Source organism: Fragaria vesca, linkage group LG6 (assembly GCF_000184155.1).
Source record: "Fragaria vesca subsp. vesca linkage group LG6, FraVesHawaii_1.0, whole genome shotgun sequence".
NCBI lineage: Eukaryota > Viridiplantae > Streptophyta > Magnoliopsida > Rosales > Rosaceae > Fragaria > Fragaria vesca.
Genome location: NC_020496.1, coordinates 2,423,028 through 2,443,058, shown reverse-complemented (window position 1 = coordinate 2,443,058; position 20,031 = coordinate 2,423,028). Strand labels below are relative to the sequence as shown.

Genomic DNA, 20,031 nt, shown 5'->3' with positions numbered 1-20,031 from the left:
GAGAGAGAGAGAGAGCTGACGGTTTTGAGTAGGGATCGGGTCTTATGGCTGAAAATTCAATTTGAGTTTATTTTTAATTGGTGATTGGTAAGGAATAGTCGTGAAATCTATACTCAAGTATATATTGTCTACATAGCCAATAATACAACAAAGAATAATGTAACGTTTTGTGCCGTTTAAAACTAAAATTTGTAAATGTGATTTCATGAGACCAGCATGCTTGCATAGTTCCCCACGGATTGCGCGAACTCAAACGTACCCTTTATGGTTTCGGATCAAATTGTATCTTAATTTAAATTCCCAAAACTTCAACATTTTCTTAAATAGAGAAATTGCTGCAATAATTGACCTAAACAAAGAAACCTTACAACACGGCTCCATGATTGAGGATTGAAACATTATAAACTAATTTCTAAAGGAATTTAATCTGATTAATTAAGAAGGTCAAATATTCTTAAATATTTTAACAAAAAGAAGGAAAGAAAAAGAAAACTTCTGGTGGAATATGTATTTTCTTCTTCTTTTGGTTTGAGATCCTGAACACACAAACAAGTTCAAGTAGAAATTCTGGGAATCTGAGTGTAAGAGATATAAACGAAGGTGAAGGGCAGGTGAAGTTAGCAGTTGCTCTTTTAAAGTGTCCCTGCATGTGGTTGAAGAGTGAAGACCGATTGAGTGAGTCGACTCATCCATTTGCGTTTGTCATGTAATGAATCCATACACGTTCGTCCGGTGGGCCTGAGACGGCACAGCTGACTGACCATTTCCTCTTGTTCCTTTCACCGTTTCCTTTCTTTCTCTCTTCTTTTCGATTTTAGACACCACTGGTTGCTTTCGTCTAGTTGTTTCCCATGAACATAAAAGAACCCAAATGACAACGATGTTACAACGAAACGAAATAACATAATCAAGGGCCAAAAAAAAAAATGTCTCTTGATAAAAGTTATGCATAGTACCATAAAAGAATAAGATACTGTATGAGTAAAGATAACAAAGTAATTGTAACAAAAAAAAGATAAGAAAGTAATTGCAACAAAAAAAATATATAACAAAGTAATCATAAAAATCAAACTAAAACCGAAATGTTAACACAGCCTAGAAATTAAAACCAAACCCTAATCAGTGTCTTTTTTAGATCCAACTTGATGCATGTCATCATGCATCTTTGAAACTCCGACAAAAGTCACAACCGTGAAAACATAACTATTACGATACATAACCATAAAGTTTTAAGAAGAGTCCCAACATATCAATATAAGTGGCACAACAATTTACAATGGCGGAGATCCAAGATCATAAGATAGGGTGGGCTGCGTACTCATGTATATATCTTTGGGCAAAGCCTGACACATAATTTTAGTATAATTGTGCACAATGTAAGGGAATAGAGGGGAGGATGAATGGGCACAATGATTTGGGCCCGATTCAGATCGGATCCGTCCTTTGGAGTTCTCCAATTCGGGTTACGTGTTTGGCGGCGGGGATGATGACTAGCAGGTGGTTAAGGCATCGTCGTATACGGCAAAAGTGGTTGCGAGTTGCGACGGTGGTTGGCCCGATCCCATTTTGGATTGGATCCCCTTTTCCGGATCGGTGCGGCTTGTAGTAGTGAAGATTTATATCACAAATTGCAACTCTTACAAAATAATTTACTTGATAAAAAAAAACACAGCCGTTGCAATATTAAGCTTTTAGAAAGGATGAACTAATATCAATATGCTTGTCTTGCTTATAGACATTTATTGACAATTCCTATCACTGTGGTTTCGACAAAGATGAGTTACGCTTTTTAAATTGAAATTGTTGAAAAATTTTCTTGTGATCAACCATGTCATGAGAAAGAATAAATTCATTAGCTTTGATTTCAATTGAAAGTAGGTTTTAATTTAGGGTTAGCTAAGAAAGACAAAACGTCGACTCTCTTTCTGCTAGGGTTTTCTTAGGAGGGGAGACGAGCGGGCGGCGGAGGTGGCAGCGGTTCACTCTGACTTCTCAGCTGGTGGTGGGCGGATTCGGCAGTGTAAAGGAAGTTCCTAGATCGTGATTTGGTTTGGGGTTGATGGCGGCTAGGCGACTGGACGACGTCGACTTTGCCTTTGATGGCTCCGATCTTCGAGATTGGATACGGTGGTAGCGACGGTTTCTTGTTGTTCTAGACCGTGTGTTTGGTGGGGTCGACGACCGCTTCATGCGGTTAGAGGCTTGGCTGGTGCAACATCAGGGACGTGTGTCGGGCGAGGCTGCAAGGCGGCGACGTTCCGAACTCGTTCTCAGGGTAGGGAGGTAGATGTGGTCTGTGAGAACCATTATGCTTTGGATCAAATCTATACGAGGCGGCAGTTGATTGGTTGGTTCGTTGCAGTTGGAGGCGGCTGACAGAGCTTGCGGATTGTTTGAATCGGTCTTCTGATTCGATCATGGGAGCGGTTCGTAGACTACTATTTGGGTTGTTCAACTATGTGTTGGGTGCGGCTTTGATTTGCAGGCCTAGCAGGCCATTTTTCTTTTGATGGCAGCAAGTTTGGTTGTTGCTGCAGCGGTGATAGTGTTATGGTGGGGGCAAGGCCGGCCGTCGGATCTTGTGATGCCGGTAGTGGGGAAGAGTTTCGGGTGCATTTAGGCTTGGGTCTTGTTTGGGCCTAGGCTCAAGGCTTTGAGTGTGTGCCTTTAGTTTGGGCATGCAACTAATTTTCTGGCATCTCAATTTTAATTTATGCTGTTTAATTCTTGGTAATTCTAGTTGTCCCATTGTTTTTCAACGGGACGAGACGGGACGGGCCTAGTGTTTTTAGACATAGATCTCATCCCATCTCGTCAAATTTCAGGACGGGAATGAGACGGGACCGGGATTTAGGTTTTTTATGCCCACCCCTACTTATATGTATGCAGTGAGGGTTGCTTGTCAGTTAGTCTGTTAGCTTGTGTTCAATTAGGTATTTGACGCAATACGCTAATTGATGTAAGTGTATTCTGACCGTGGATAAGTAATGACTAGGCTTAATTCCACATAGATTTAGATAGTTATTTTGAAATTCGGGTGTGTAGGCATAATATGTGAGCTTATATGTATGCAGTGAGGGTTGCTTGTCAGTTAGTCTGTTAGCTTGGGTTCAATAAGGTATTTGACGCAATACGCTAATTGATGTAAGTGTATTCTGACCGTGGATAAGTAATGAAATTTTTTATTTCTATTTAAAAAAATTTGAAAGTAGGTTTTTTTTATTTTTTATAAAAAAGTAGATGATGAAAGGTCGATAAATGACTTTGCCAAGTTTACTAACGCCGGCGCGGGGTGCTTGAAGACATGATTTCTACATTTTCAGTAGCGTTTATGAATTTTTCCACAAGAGTAGCATAACAATTTTTACAAGTTCGAAAACTCTCTCTCGCTCCAATTAACACATTAAATGATGGGAAAAAGACCATTTGCACAAAATAGAAAAAGTCAAACCCCATTTCAATGATAATCTTTTTTATTAGCCCATTTGAATACAAGGTACTTATTTTAAGCCCAAATACACAAATCTTTATTAAAATATAATAAAATTATATTTTTAAACACTTTTTTACCTTTACCTTTTACTTAAAGAGAAAAAGTGAAAAAGATGGAGGGAAGACTTTGCCGGAAGCACACCGGGCTCCGGCGCCAGTCACCGGCGGCCGCATTCCGGTCGCTGGACTCTGAACTCCGGCCGCTGGAATCCGGTCACCGGTGACCGGAATTTTCCGACGGCCGGAAAATTGCCGGCATCCGGTGGCCGAAATGTTCCAAAAATCTCATTGGATTTTTTTAAATGCCATCGGAATTTACGTGATCTTAACCCAAGTACGAAAAAAAGTTTACTACCCCTAGTAAACTTTTACTGGGGGTAGTAAACTCAAAATAAAATTTCTCCATGACCAGTATACACCTTAAAACAGTGAAAAATCAACTTAAATGCAGAAAAATAAAATTTACTACCCCTAGTAATCTTCTGCTGGGGGTAGTAAACTTGCAATACAGTTTTCCTATGACCATTATATACCTTAAAGGAGAGAAAAATCAACATATATGCAAAAAAATAAAGTTTACCACCCCTGGTAAACATCTTACTGGGGGTAATAATCTTGCAAAATAATATCTCCAAGGCTATAAGTACACATTAAAACGGAGAAAAATCAACTTAGATGTAGAAAAAAATAAAATTTACTACCACCAGTAACTTACNGGGGGTATAACGTGACGAACATATTAGGAANACGANANANCACTAAACAGAGGAAGAACAATTTAGATTACGAAAACTAAGTTTACTACCCCCAGTTAAACTTTTATTAGGGGTAGTAAACTTGACAAAAAATTATTTTCAATGCCATAATACACATTAAAACAGAGGAAGAACAACCTAGATGCGAAAAAATAAAGTTTATTACCTCCAGTAAACTTATACTGGGGGTAGTAAGCTTGCAAAACAATATCTCCAAGGCCATAAGTACACATTAAAAAGGAGAAAAATCAACTTAGATGCAAAAAATAAAATTTACTACCCGTAGTAAACTTTTACTGGGGGTAGTAAACTTGCAAAACAGTATTTTCAAGGCCATAATACATAACTAAAACAGAGGAAGAACAATTTAGATTCGAAAAACTAAAGTTATTAACCCCAGTAAACTTTTATTGGGGGTAGTAAACTTGCAAAACAATACTTTCAAGGCCATAATACAGACTAAAACAGAGGAAGAACAACTTAGATGCAAAAAAATAAAGTTTACTACCCCATTAAACTTTTACTGGGGGTAGTAAACTTGCAATCTATTATCTCTAGAGAAAAATCAACACACAAGCAAATAATAGAAAATTACTACCCCTAGTAATTTTTATATTTTGGGTGCAGAGAGAGAGAGTAGTTTAACAACAAAAAAATCATTGCTACATTCGTCGCCGGCGCTTGGGAGGAGGCTACCCGACCCGGCCTTAGCCCGGAGACTCGACCCAATGCAGACCTCCTCCTCCTCCTCCCCACTCCAAACCCTCCTCGACCTCATCAACGAGACCCTCTCCCTCCTCCTCCGCACCTCTCTCACCGTCCGATCCTTCCCCTCCCGCTGGCACCCCCTCCGCTCCAACCTCCTCTCCCTCCACTCCTCCATCTCCTCCGTCTCCGACTCCCCCCACTGGGCCGAGAATCCTCTCCTCTACACTCTCCTCCCCAACCTCCTCTCCACTCTCCAGCGCCTCAAGGCTCTCTCCGACCAATGCAACGACTCGTCATTTTCCGGCGGGAAGCTCCACATGTAGAGCGACCTCGACATGGCTGCCGCCTCCCTCTCTAACCTCCTCCGCGACCTCGACCTCCTCCTCAGATCCGACGACGGATCTGTGAGTGAGAGTTAGAGAGAGAGAGAGAGGTAGGTTTGCATATCCTTCGTTAGAGAGTCATCGTCGTCGAGGCTATTGGTTCGGTGGTCGGTAGGAGGTCTTTGATCGGCATTGGTCTTGTCTTCGGCGGAGGCATGGCTGGTCTTCAGATCTCGTGGAGGATGTGAGAGAGAGAGAGAGAGAGAGAGAGAGAGAGAGAGAGAGAGAGAGAGAGAGAGNGAGAGNGAGAGAGAGAGAGAGAGGCCTGATCGGGTAAATGAGAAAGAGGAGAGGTAGGTTTGATATTTATGATGGACAATATTGTCTTTTTCTTAAGATTTGTGTAAATGGGCAATGAAAAATGATTTTCATTAGAATAGGCTATCAGCTCTTCAAATTAGTACTAAATGGGCATTTGCTCTTAAATGGTCGAGTCACATTAATTAGTTACGATCTGCCAGGAAAGTTTGCAGGATGGACTTTCTTATTCCTTCCGGATTGTGCAGTAACTTTGATTTCTTGATCCTCTGCATTACTGTTGCTCTCTCCTCTCCTTCCTTTCTCCTTCTCAATCCTCTCCATTTTCTCCTTCTGTCTCTTCTGCATAGCTAGCTCCAATCGAAGACATGGCTCAAAAAGAAAGAAACTAATACGTTCGACTTCAACTTAAACCAACACCCGTAGTGATATTGGATTTTTCTAGCTTTTGTTAGACTGGTGGTTTTAGATGCTCCCAGAGCTTAGTATTTATAGGTTTAACCTGTTGATTAAGGAATCACTAAGCTAGGTTTGCTTTTCTTATCTTATCTTTGACAAGACGGTTTAGAAAACACAAGACTGAAGGAATAGTGGTGCACTTGCCAAAACTTATATAACCACCAGAAGTCTAAGTGGAATATGCATTTGTTCATATATTTTGTTGCATATAATTTAAATTAGGTCACCAACTTTCGTTGGCATTTTGATTAATTAGTGCCACAAAGATGCCAAATAAACTATGCTCATCAGCACTATGCAAATGAAATGGGGGGTAGTCTAGTACTCTAGTTGGACATTAGAACAGTAGTATTATCCTTGCATTTCTAAACCTTTTGAGATTATGTATAAATTAAGAGAGCCATGCTGTTTAATTCGCTATTGTATACGCATGTACATGTATTAGATTAGTTAAAGAGGAAATACATTTTCAGACCACATGCTATTCACTAATAAAGGTACGACCATGCATGATTAAGGTATAATTAAGCTGAGGGATACCTAACATTAATTCGTGATGAGAGCCATGATGAACTGCCGACCAGAAGAAAAAACGGTACGTGATCGACGACTCGACATATATAAAACCCGCCACCTGATGCAAAGCCGATCGAGGGCGACATTGAAGAGAACTAGAGAAGCTTCATGATGAGCTTCGATCGTCACCTAGATTGGTGCTTGAAGAGGAAAAACCACATGTTCTAATACCGACATTACAAAAGATGAGCAGCTAATTAAGGTTGAACCCTAGCTTTGCCTCGGCTCCAAAACAAGTAAACTCGTCGCGCGTTAAGTGCACCGATGATATATTTTCTTAAACATCTATGTAGTGACGTTTCACCTGCCAAACTCTGTACATCTGGTAGTACTATCAAACCAAATACAAATTTTATGGTAAACTATGTCTTTTTTTGCTCTTTGTTTTCTTGTAACTAGCATTTTGACCCACGCGTTGCGCGTGTAACTAGCTGCAGCCAAGCTGAAACTAAAAGGGACCTTTAGAACAACTGAACAAGGATATGTAATGGGTACAATATACAGTACGTACGTATATAGCTAGTTGGCTAATGTAAAATAGTTTAATTAGAGAAAATTCTACAATGTGTTAATGCATGTGAATGATGTGATGCATCAATTTTGTAAATTGAGTCCTCAAACTAGTAATATTAGTCATTGAAGTTGTAATATGAGTCCTTAAAGTTGTAAAAAAATGTAGTTACAATATTAGTCATTATGTGCCCTTAAAGTGATAAAATGTGTGTTTAAAATGGTAATTAGTTAGTTTATTTCGATTATATATGAATGGTTTGGCTAGTTATTGGCCAATGTCAAATGGTATTGAAAATGTATGGTAATTCTACCGTTCCGTGTTAGTTATTATTTAGCAATGCAATCAAGGAAAGGGATTTGGACTATTAGATCAAGTTATCAAGAGTACCGAAATAAAAGTTTACTTGAGACATTAGGAAAAATGAAATTGAATAAACTCGGGAACTTACAGACACGAGTAATTATTGCACAAACGAAATGACTTGTACATTACACATAAACGTTCAGAACTTGCTGTAATTCAACCAAACAGTAGCACATTCTTAATAACTTTTACATGTTCATTATTTACTGAGTCACATTAGTTATGACCTCCATCCACCGGACTGGTAGCACTGGCTGGTGAAGGAAAGTTTCCGGGATGGACTTTCTTATTCCTTCCAGATTGTGCCGTGGTGACTTTGATCTCTCGGTCATCTACATTACTACTGCTCTCTCTTTTCCTCTCTTTCTCCTTCTTCATCCTCTCCATTTTCTCCTTCTGTTTCTGCTGCATAACATAAACTCCTGCATAGCTAGCTCCAATCGAAGACATGGCTATCAAAAGAAAGAAACTAATAATGCACAACTTCAACTTAGATGATCACGAAATGTAACGATATTGGATTCTTGTTTTGTGAAATTGGTGGTTTTAGACGCTCGAGGAGATGAGTATTTATAGCTAGGAGAATCTGAGGTTATGTAACATGCATGTATTGAGCAAGCAGTCACTCAGGTCTGCTTTCCTTAAACAATCAAGCTTACTAAAATGGCATTATCTTATCCTTTGACAACACTCTTTAGAAAACACAAATTAAACTATGCGAACGTTGGTGCATTAAGCCAATTTCGATCACCACCAGAACTCCAGAAGACTCTAAGTGGAATAGTGGATGCATTTGTTGCATAATATTAAAGTTGAGTCACTATAGTATATGGCACTCTCGTGGCATTTCCATTAGTGCTACAAAGATGCCAGTTCAGCTATATGATCATCACTATGGAAATGAAATGGGGGTTGCCTAGTTGGACATTAAAACAGTGTTATCCTTGCAATTTCTAAACCTCTGATGGAGATTGTGTATAAAATAAGAGTAATGCTGCTTATCTACTACGTACGTATGTGTATTAGATTAAGTAGTACTTCATTTCAGACCACATACTTAAACTTATGGACTAATTCGTTGTTAAAAAAAGGCCGGTGGTTTAAAGTCGCAAACAAACATATTTTTGTTGTTGTGTTGGCATTCACAAACAAACTAGCTTTGCTGGGATGGAAATTTCATCGAAGAGTTTTCAATTCAATTTTTACTTTTCAATTCAGAATGAAAAACCATACTCGAAAGTATGTATGGGATATATTCTATATATATATGGACCTGATCGACATACCTACATTTGTTTTGGCCACGCGTCTCAGCAGGGGCAGAGTCGGAACTCCGGTGACTCAAAAGTAAAGAAAAGGAGATTTGCGGGGCGTGCCACCTCGCGGGCGAGGAAAGGAATGCGCTGCGGCTAGACTTCTAAACAAGCGAAGAGGGGGTTACCGGTGCCACCTCGTGGACGAGGGATTACGAGTAAAACTTCTTGTCACTTGTGAATCGATACTCACTGCTAGGGTGAGCAGAGCAACAACTAGGGAAAGGAGGCGAATCGGGAAGGAGTCTGAGAACTAAGGCGAAGTGCACTTAGAACTTAGGGTTTCGAGGATGCTCGAGGATTTGTACTTGTTTTTGTATGATTGATTGTGTCCCTTTTGTTGTTGTGTCAAGCTCCCTTATATAGTGACCCGCAAGCAATCCGCAAAGACCTAGTCACAACTCATTCGGACTCAGCAATTAGAATTCCACAAGGATACGACCAGCTCGCGAGCCGCGCGATCCGTGCAACACGTGTCCAGAACAGACCTCGCCTAGGTCTCGCTCACCGCCCCGCATCATCTCACTGTAGCGTCGTACGCGAACCCGAACACTAAGCGACCCTATCCCGCGGAGTACTACAATCCATTTCCAACTCTACCTCGCCATGCACTGTGGAATCCTATACGAACTGGAACAAAGAATCCCGCGAGGACACCGAATCCCGCGGGGTATCGGAATCCTTGCAAAACTCCAGCTCGCGTGGAGCCAGACTTCGCCATCCTTCGTGGGCTTCGCATTAAAAAAGGGTCATAGGTATTGGCCCAAATGTTATCCAAAACGTACCCCGAGTCTTGGATCAAAAATACCCACTGGGCTCAAACATTGCCCCCTAGGCCTTGAGCTTAATCCATTTCGCAACAGATAAGCGAAAAGGCCTAAATGAGCTATTTACGGGAATTCGCAATTCAAAAAGGTGCTGACGTTTCGGCATCATCGCCTCCCTTCATCATTGCGACTGTTTGAAATTTGAAACGTGCTGACATTTCGGTCGTCATCGCGTCTCCTCATTACGGCTACTGATTGAAAAGACATTACGGTCCGTCTCCTTTATAAACCTCGATGCGGGTCCCCACATCTCACCATCGCTTTCCAACCAAACTTTTCCCTTTCTTCTGCAACCAACAGAACTTCACCATCGGACTCACTCCGCCCAGAGACAATGGCTCCCAAACCGACTGCTAACGATTCAAACCTTAACCTCACGGCGGCGAGCTCTTGGTCGACCGGCTTCGCTCGCCGTTTTGCCAACAACCCTCCTCAAGGAACACCCATTTATTTCCTTGAAACAGGGGCAGCCCTGCTCGGTCCGACTCCTTCACAACCTCCGTCCGCCGCTGATCTGAACCACTATACCGCCTCCGTGCGCCGACCAATCCTTGCTCAACGTCGCGAACCGGGAAACTTCACCTTCTGGTTTCACCAAGCCCGCTCTCATACAAATATCCGGGTCGGGGAATGGCCCAGCGTCACCGCGGAAGACCGGGCATGGTACACGGCTCGTCTCCAGACCGACCAAGCGATCTGGGAAGCAACCGGCATCAACGAAGCCATTGCCTTGAGCTTCTCACTGCCTCCTCATGCTGATCGAGCACCCATTGCTGCCACGGCCTGCTTATGGAACATTGCCACCAACACTTTCGATTTTCCTTTCGGGCAAATGGGCATTTCTCTACTGGACATCCTCGCCATCACCGGGCTGCCGATTCATGCAAAGCCATATGCGCTAGGCGACTTTGCATCGACCGAGTTTACCCACTCCTGCAACCTGGGGGCCCGCCGCGCCCTGAAAGGCTCGTATGGAGTATGGAGGAAGTTCTACATCGGCCATGCAGAACAACACGAAGGAGGTATCGTTTTCCTTGAGTACTGGCTTGATAAATTCATATTCTGTGGCAGTGCTTACAAACTTACAGGGAAATGGACAAAGCTGGCCGAGGCACTCTACAATGGAATCGAAGTAGGGCTAGGGCAGCCCGTGCTGGGCGCGCTTTACCGGACCCTGCACATGTTGTCCCTAAGACCCTTCCATCTCTCTGCTGGCCTTCTGTGAATCTTGGATTTATGGACGCAGCTGTACTTCCCGCTCTTCCGGCGAGCCCCGATGGAATTCCTGCCCGAGGACCAACTGCTTGGCTTCGCAATGTGCAGGAACGCTGCGAACCGGACTCCCCTGTCCTTCTTTGCCAGCCTCTCCATCCTGTACAACCAACTCGAACCGCCTCCCACCATAGACATGATGGTTCTCCGGCGCCACCCTGAAGTCTTATCGACGGGCTTCTTCTCGCGCTTTGATTCGGACTCAGATGCCAAGACCGTCTTCATGAGAGCATCCTCATGCTGCGACCTTCAGCTCGCCGAGGATGAACAAGGCTTCGAGCTATATGCCCCCAACCACTTCGCCAGACAACTCGGCTTCTTTCAAGGGATCCCCTATCCACTCTTCCATTCGGTGAACAAGTACACCTCCTGGAGGAAGATTGGCGAGTCCGACCGGGTCACCCTGCTGCAGAACATTTTCCCTCTCACTCTTGACTTGCTTGAGATTGAGCCTTCACTGGGTGTTGACCCCGCCTATCTCTCTTGGTGGCGATCTTTGTCCGACATCCATTGGGGGTTCCCAGATGATGCTGTTTTTGCTGCCATCTTTTATCCCCTATACGAAACTTTGGGCGAGTCAGACCGCGTCATCCTTGATGCCCAGCGCAACCGTGAAGAGAGCGGTTCAAAGGCTGCGACAAGGTCTAGGTCTGCGCTCCCACCAGTTCCCGCTACTCATCGCTCGACCGGGATCGTCATTCGAGAACGCGATCCCGCACCCGAGGTAAACCACCAACTATGTAAATTCCATACCGCCTTTACCACTTCAACAAAATGCTTCATCCTAACTCTCCTGTCTACCTTTACAGTCTGCACCCCGCCGGAGATCGGTCAGAAGACCTGGGGGTGCCGGAGACAAAGGGAAAGCACCTGCTCAAGAGGAGCCCGCGGCGGACCATGACGATGAGACTGCTCCCGTTATTCCCCCGCCAACAAGCGGCGAAGGCTCGCGGAAGCGCCCTGTCGAAGACGAAGAAGAGCTGCTAGAGGATGAACGATATCGGCAAGAGCACGCTTTGGTAAGCGACCTTTCTTCGAACCAAACTCATTAAAGCCAACAAACGATTTGCTAACTTTGTATTTGACAGGTTCGCCGCAGCATCCGACCTCGCCTCGCTGTCATTGAAGGAGCAACAGCAATAGTTGAAGTCCCAACCCCAGAACCAATCGTCGGAGATCAAACCATGGTTACTGAGGAAGTCGCCGTGCGACCCTCTTCTCCAACCGACGCTCTAGGCGAAACTGGCCCGCCTCCGGAGCCTATCTCGGCTCCTGCTCAAGATGAAGATCTTGGCCAGACCACCCGGCTTTCTGATTTTGCTGCCTCCTCGGCGGTTCCGCCAAAGGACCTTCAACCGGTGCTTGAGCCCTCTCCTTTGCAACCAGACTCAACGTCCCAGACCACCGAAGAACCGACAGTCCCTACTCGGTCTGAGGTCCCACCGCCCGTTCTAGAGATTGAGGCAGTTGCAGAGATTGAACCAACCACTCCGGCCCCAACGAGAACATCTGGCGAGGCGGCTTCTTCTTTGGCTACCCGGACCGCTCGTCTTCGGGCCCGAATTACCCCGCCTGCCGATCCAGAGCCCATTCGCCTAGCCCGGGCTTTCTTTCACGGGCTACTGCGCCAAGGTCCCCACATGAACGTGTTCGACTTGGTGAGGCGCGCCCGCGAGGCCCATGAAGCTCTGATTCGGCACCTCGCTGGGAGCAATCCTGCTCTAGACCATGTGTTGGAACTTACCGACGCTGTCGAGCTGCAGGCTCGCCGAGTTCAAGATGTCGGTGCCCAGTCGGCTGCTCACGAGAAAGTCCGCCAAGCCTTAGACGATTAGATGGCAGCCCTTTTAGTCGAGCTTGATGACGCTGAAATCCCTGAGGCATCGTCAGAGAACCCATGCGCTGTCTATGCTCGGCAAGTGGAGGCCCTAGAGGTTCAGATAGCGGAGCTGCAAGCTCAGCTTGCTCAAGCTCGCCAGAACTTGGCCCGAGCTGAAGAGGCAGAAACCCGTGTGCAGGCCGCGGAAGAGACCCAGGAAGCTTTGGACTCGGCTGCTGCTGCTGCCGACGAAGCCCAAGCCTAGGCAGATGTTGAAGAGTTGGCCTTAGAATGCCTTCTCATAGATTTGTATAGGGTTTCTAGGCGGGTTTAGGCCCGATCAGCGCTTTGCCCCCTTTGTATGAACCTTTATAATATTATTATTAAATCAAATCTTTCCCACTCTTGTCAACTCTTATGTAAGAACTGTCTTCCCAGGAAAAAATCTTCTTCCAAGATTTGGTGGGGGTTTCCAATGCAACTACTCGCTCGGAACGCGGGTAGTCATTATGGAACAACGCGTCTGACCTTATCTCCAAAGCTCATATCTCGGAGCAAATCGCTGCATGGAGGACATCTGTTGAAAGGAAAACCACCATTTTCGCCTATAAAAAGAAACGCTTGGCCGGGGCGAAGTACCAGTTAAGTCTTTGCCCCCTTGCCATGGGCTCTTATACCCTTCTGTACATCCTCTTGTCCCTGCTTAAAGCAAAGCCCCCACCTCACATTTTCACTCTTCGTTCTTTCTGATTCTGAAAATCTACTCTCAGGCCGGGAGTGATTCTGAAAATCTACTCTCAGGTCAAGCCTTTGTTTGGACAAACTAATGGTTGGGTACCTTCTGCCTTGCACCGGCTGTTCTGTCCAAACGTGAGGCTCTCGAGGCTCCGCATCCGCTTGCGCTTCAGGTTCTAGTCAGTGCCTTTCAAGCACCTTCCAGGCATGACCGGTAGCATGAGGGACCCTGGTCTAGTGGACCTCTAGCTTCCCAACAATTTGTCTTAGGTCCGGGCCGGTGTCAAGGCTCGTGCTGGTCTAAAGAAGCGGGACGTTTGCCAACTTTAAACGAAGGGTGCGGCGGCAGTCTCTTCTTCAACCCTACAAGATATGCGGGTTGAGGCTTCCAATATCTGCAGATTTATGCCTTTGTTTGTAAACATAGTCTAATTTTACCCTTTCTGTCAAATGTAGTTGCTTCGGCCGCAAAGCCGATGTTCGAAACTTGTATTGAAACAACGCCAGAAAGGCAAAATAAATAAATTTATTGTTTTTTTAGGGCCTCTAGAATAGGCCCCAATCTTGTACTGGCCTTTGCGTTTAGACTTTGCACGTTTACAGAAAATGAAGAAAAATAGAGTTATCTTTATTTAGGGCCTCTGGAATAGGCCCCAATCTTATACTGGCCTTTTTAGGCTGGTATGTTAAAACGTACTCTATCAGGCTTCTATCCCGGGTTGCCCCCTAGTGTTAGGCGGCGGAGCGAGAACGCGATGGCGCGTAGCACTATTGACAGTGGCGACGGGGCCTGGGGGAGGTGGAGGATCCTCGCGTTCCCAAACTCCTGCAATGTGGCGCTTGAGGAAGCGGCCATTAATAGGATTGCGATGAATGGTACCGTCCAAGTCGCGCAGGTGGTATGCCCCCTTGGGAAGTATACGATGAATAATAAAGGAGTCTTCCCATCGAGCGGACTACTTGCCCCGACCGTCGGTTTTGTCCCCAAGTGGGAGTACCGCGCGCCACACTTTCTGGCCCTCAGCATAGCTCCGTCTGCGCGTGACCTTATCATACGAACGTGCGATGCGTTGTTTCTCGAGGACAAGATTGTTGAAAGCGGTGACACGGTGCTCGTCAAGATCTTCAAGCTCCTGCCACATGGCTTGGACGTAATCCTCACCAAGTAGTTGATGCTGTTCCTGAACGCGGAGTGAAGCGATATTGATCTCAAGGGGAAGGACGGCATCATGACCGTACATGAGAGCGTACGGGGTGGTATCCGTCGGGCCGCGCTTTGAAGTGCGGTAAGCCCACAAGGTGTGGTAGAGTTCCTCATGCCAGACACGCGGGTTCAACTCCAACATCTTGCGGAGGATGCCAAGGATGACCTTATTACTAGCCTTCGCCTGGCTGTTGGACTGTGCATAATATGGCGTAGAGTGGAGAAGCTTGATTCCGTAGTCGTTTAAGTACTTAACAACTGAATCAGCCATGAAAGCTGCCCCCCTGTCCGTAACGATGCACTCCGGGATACCAAAGCGGGAGATGATATTGCGGAAAATAAAGTTGCGAACCGAGTTGGCGGAGGCAACCTTGAGTGGTTCGGCCTCGACCCATTTGGTAAAGAAATCGGTGGCGACGATAATGAACTTATGCTGCTCAGAAAAATGGGGATGAATGATGTCAACGAAATCTATCGCCCAACCGCGACCCGGCCAAGGTTTAATGATAGGCTGTAACGGGATGTTGGGAATGTGTTGCACTGGTCCGTGAGCCTAGCAGTCTTGGCACCCTCTGGCGAAGGCAATACAGTCTTTCAGAATGGTTGGCCAGTAGTACCCATGGCGACGGATCAACCATCGCATTTTTGGCCCGGCCTGGTGCGAGCCGCAAACCCCACAATGGACTTCGCGCATGATACGTTTAGCTTCGTTCCCATACACGCAGCGGAAATCGATCCAACACCTCAAATGCCGTCGCGCAGGCTGAGACCGGACGCTACTTGGGCGAGCTCGTTGGCGGCGAAATTGGACTCGCGTGGTATGTGTTCGATGTAGACGTCGGTAAATCGATCCAACACCTCAAATGCCTTGCGCAGGTATGGCTCAATTGTCGAGCTTAAGCACTTAAACTTTTCCACCAGCTGGTTAACGACCAACAAAGAATCGCCAAAGATCTGATCCTCGCGGACTCCTAAATCCAACAAAATCTCCAGGCCGATGATCAGCGCCTCGTACTCAGCCTGGTTGTTGGTGCTTTTGAAATCGAGCTGGAACGAATATGAGAAGCGATCTCCGACGGGATTGGCTATGGCTATCCCAGCTCAGGCTGCGGTGTCAGTGCACGAACCATCAAAGTACAGGGTCCATGGAGCGAGTGTCACGGTAGCGAATTCCAACTCGCGAAACGCCGTGAGCTCTGAGGGTGGGTGATGAGCGAGAAAGTCTGCTATTGCCTGTCCTTTTACTGCCTTTTGCGGAACATATTGCAACGAGAATTCGGACATGGCTAAGATCCACTTGCCGATGCGTCCCCGCAAGATAGGGCGAGAGAGCATGTATTTGACCAGGTCGGATTGAGCGATCACAACCATGGTAAAGACAAGCATGTAATGGCGCAGCTTGCACCCTGCAAAATATAGGGCAAGACACAACTTCTCCATAGGTGAGTATCGTGTCTCACACTCTGTTAACACCCTACTAAGGTAGTAGATAGCGTGTTCTACCCCGTTCACATCCTCTTGGGCCAGGAGTCCGCCGATGGACAAGTCGGCAGCGACGATATAAAGTTTAAGCGGGGTACCGTCGCGAGGTGGGATCAGGACTGGTGGGTTCGTAAGGTAGTCCTTGATGCGATCGAAGGCCTGTTGATGTTGTGGTTCCCAGACGAACTCGGTTGCCCCCTGGAGCTTGAGGAGGGGTGAAAAAGGCTGGACCTTCCCTGCCGCGTTGGATATGAAACGGCGGAGAAAGTTGATTCGCCCAAGCAGCTGTTGAAGCTCCTTCTTTGTGTTGGGGTTTGAAGCGGTGATTACCGCCTGTGCCTTGTCCTTTGGGATTTCGATGCCTCTTTGATGCATTAGGAAACCAAGGAAATCGCCGGCCTCCGGAAAGAAAACACACTTAGAGGGGTTCATCTTCAGGTTATGTCGGCGCATCCGTGTAAACACCTGCCGCAGGTCTTCAACGTGGGTTGCCCGTGTTTTGGTTTTGACTACCACATCGTCGATGTATACTTCGATCAACTTCCCCAAGATGTCATGAAAAATGAGGTTCATGGCGCGCTGGTATGTTGCCCCCGCGTTTTTGAGTCCGAAAGGCATGACCACGTACTCGAACCCGCCGGCAAAACCAGGGCAGCGGAAAGCGGTCTTGTGTCGATCTTCCTCAGCGACGGGAATCTGATGGTATCCGGCCGTTCCATCCATAAAGGATAACACCTCGTGCCCCGCGGCGGCATCAATGAGTAGGTCAGCCACAGGCATGAGGTATATATCCTTCGGTGTTGCGTTGTTTAGGTCGCGGTAATCAACACAGACGCGCATCTTGCCATTTTTCTTGCGGACGGGGACAACATTGGACAGCCACTCGTTATACTTTGCCACGCGAATGATGCCCGATCGGTGCATGCTTTCGATCTCTTCCTTGACTACGATCTGAGTCTCAGTTCGCATGAATCGGCCGTCCTGCCGTACTGGACGTCGGTTGGGATAAGTTGGTAACCGGTGGCAGACCAAGTCCGGGGACAAGCCGGGCATGTCTTCGTATTTGTCGGCGAAGCAATCCCTGTACTCGCATAACAGGATAATAAGGGTTTCTTTTTCGTCCTCCGCCAACTTAGCACTGATAGGAATAAGTAAGGGCTTTTCTGCAGTCCCTACGTCAACTTGTGAAATGGGGTCGCGGACTTGAGGTGGTGTGTCGTCCAAGGCGGCGGGAGCTAAGTGAATAATTTCCTCCTTGGTATCGGAATAATCCACCACTTCATCTACATATTCCATAGTCGCGACCTTGTCGTAGGTTTCGCGTTCTGTCCAGTACGAAAGGAGTCTTTCGCACAGGGACTCGCCAGCCTCACGTGCCTCCTCTGAGAAGGCACTATTCATCAGAACGGGGTGTGTGATTCGCGATGGTGTGAGGACGTTGCAAATAGTCCTTCGCCTGGGTAAGTCCCCATCGCGTGAGATTGGAGGCCGTTATTCAATATGGGCGGCCCTTGTTATCGACGCCTTGAACATCCAACGGACCCAAGTCTGTAGTATAATATCGGGCATCGTTGAAGTTGGCAGAGATAGAGAATGGCCGCGGGTCGGCTTTGATGATGACTGCTTCACGGTTCTCGGCGTCCCAAATCATGAGTTCTTGGTGCATGGAGGAAGGCACGCAAAAACTTCTGTGGATCCAATCTCGGCCAAGAATCATGCTGTAAGAGGAAGCGCATTCGGCGACGAAAAAGGTGTAAACCCGTGATGCCGGCCCGACCTTGACCCGTAGGAATAGCAAGCCTAGGGTTCTGGACACTTGCCCGGTGAAGTTCTTGACTGTTAAGGACGTGGTTTGGATCATCGAGCGCGGGATGTCTAGGAGTCTCATGGTACGGGTTGTGACAACATTGACCGCGGCACCGGTGTCGACCATGATCTTGTTGATCATTTTTCCCTCGACTTCGGCCGTGATATACAGTGGCCGCATGTGAGTGGCCATGTCCAAAGTTGGTGTGGAAAAGGTTAGAGTTTGCTTATGTTTGATGCTGCTCGTAATTTCCACCTGTGGGGCGTCGTCGGCCTGTGCCGGAACTGGGCCCATTTCGCTGCTGCATGGCGGGGGTATGCCACTGACATCCTCGTTGCTGACGGGAATATCCGCCGCACTGCAGGTTGTGTTTGGTGGGAGCGCGTATCTTTCCGAAATGAAGAACACCATCTCGACTTGAAAGGAGAATTGTTCAGGAACTGGGACCAGGGGAGTGTCAATGATCCCGTGTTCCCCTTCGAGCACCGCGAAAGCGTCTGTTTCGCTGCTAAACCCTTCATCAGCATCCCATCCTGAGACCTCTATCATATTACAGGTGAATGATTCTGCCTGCTCTTCGTCCCAGTCTTCCTCTAGGTTAAATCGAGGTTCTGAATGTGCCTCGTCGTCTTCTGAATTCTCGCGGAAACGCTGGGCCATTTGTTGGGCGAGGTTAGGACTGGAGGGCGCCTGTGCGGCTATTGGTGGCTCTTGAGCCTCGGGCTGCCGCAGACGCCATACTGACTTGGTTGAAGGCTGATGGTCCTTAGCTGGTTGTTTGTCTGTTGCTAGAGGAGCCTTATCGTTGTCTTCTTTTTTCAACCATTGTAGGGAGGATACTCGGGGAACCATCCGAGTCTCGGGCTCTGGGGTAGACCGTGCCCAAGGCTGGTGTGGTGGTGGTGACTCCCTTCTGATATTGGCCTCCAGATTTTGACGTTCCCGTTGCCGTGAGGGCTGAGACGGTTCGCGTTTGGACTCTGGGTCCGGGGTCGTGAACAACTTACGCCTAGGACCGGTAGGCGGAGCCTTTCTCCGCTCGGGTTTCGGTGACGGCCTGTGCCTGAGAGCTTGTTGATCCCTTCTCTTTTCAGGCTCTGGTGATGGCCTGCGCCTGGAAGGCTGTGGATCCCTTCTTCTTTCAGGTTCTGGTGATGGCCTACGCCTGGAAGGTTGTGGATCCTGCTTTGGTGGAACAGTGAGTCGGCAAAAGACGTTTGGTTTGGGTGCAGGCTCGTCGCTGAACTGCTCGCAAATCCTTGGGGGTGTGACAGGCGGCATTTATAAGGAATGCGCGCAAACCCTCTACTTCCCTCCACATCCGCTCAGGCGTCTGTGCGAGCTGTGAGGGGCGTACAACGCCCTCTTCGACAGCCCGTAAGGCACGTAGGATAATACTGTATCGCTTTTAGAGCTTTCGCTTCTTAGACATGCTGATGGTAACTGCCTTGCCCCCTTGCTGTGTGTACCAGACCCCATCCTTGATCGCTGATTTGGATGTCGGGGGAATATAGGGGTCGGTTAGGACGCCTTTAGGAGGGCTCGAGGCCTCGTTGTTGTGACGCTCACCGCTGGAGTCTGACATGTCCATCTCACTTGTGGCAGGGGATGAAGGTACTACCTCTGCCCAACGTATATAGACGAACGTCTCGAGACGTTCTATCCTCCTTTCCAGCTCTTCTCGAGTCCTGGGACTCATAGGCTGGGGATCTTCAACGAGGAACGGTCCATCGTCCCTCATGACTGCTTTGCCCTTATCTTTGCGGGATGGGCGGTCTGTTTCGAGCTTAGCGATCAACTGTCGAGCTGAGTCGTCTGCTTTCCCCTGCTGGTTATTCGGGACAGTATAGTTATTCGCCGGTCATTTGCGATTTCGGCCCGGCGGTTCATGTAAACCTGCATTTGGCGACAAGTCTAATGTGATTCTTCGTTGGCCGACTCGAGGCCAAGCGAAGTCAGCCGTCGCGATCATGAAGTCGCCCTTATTCTTAAAGTGAATATACCTGAGGTCGAGCCAGTCTTGAACCTGGTCTCTGAGTTGCTGGCATTCGCAGGTTCTGTGCC

General features: G+C 47.0%; 1 protein-coding gene across 1 annotated transcript; it reads right to left on the bottom strand.

Annotated features, from left to right (window-relative positions):
* Positions 1-14,175: 14,175 nt before the first annotated feature.
* LOC101292438 lies at positions 14,176-17,561 on the bottom strand. Its single transcript, XM_004304794.1, has 4 exons — positions 15,817-17,561; positions 15,459-15,711; positions 14,473-15,111; positions 14,176-14,382 (listed from the first exon to the last, which is right to left on the bottom strand). Exons 1-4 carry the CDS (start codon positions 17,559-17,561, stop codon positions 14,176-14,178), a joined length of 2,844 nt encoding a protein of 947 aa, XP_004304842.1.
* Between the last annotated feature and the right edge of the window lie 2,470 nt (positions 17,562-20,031).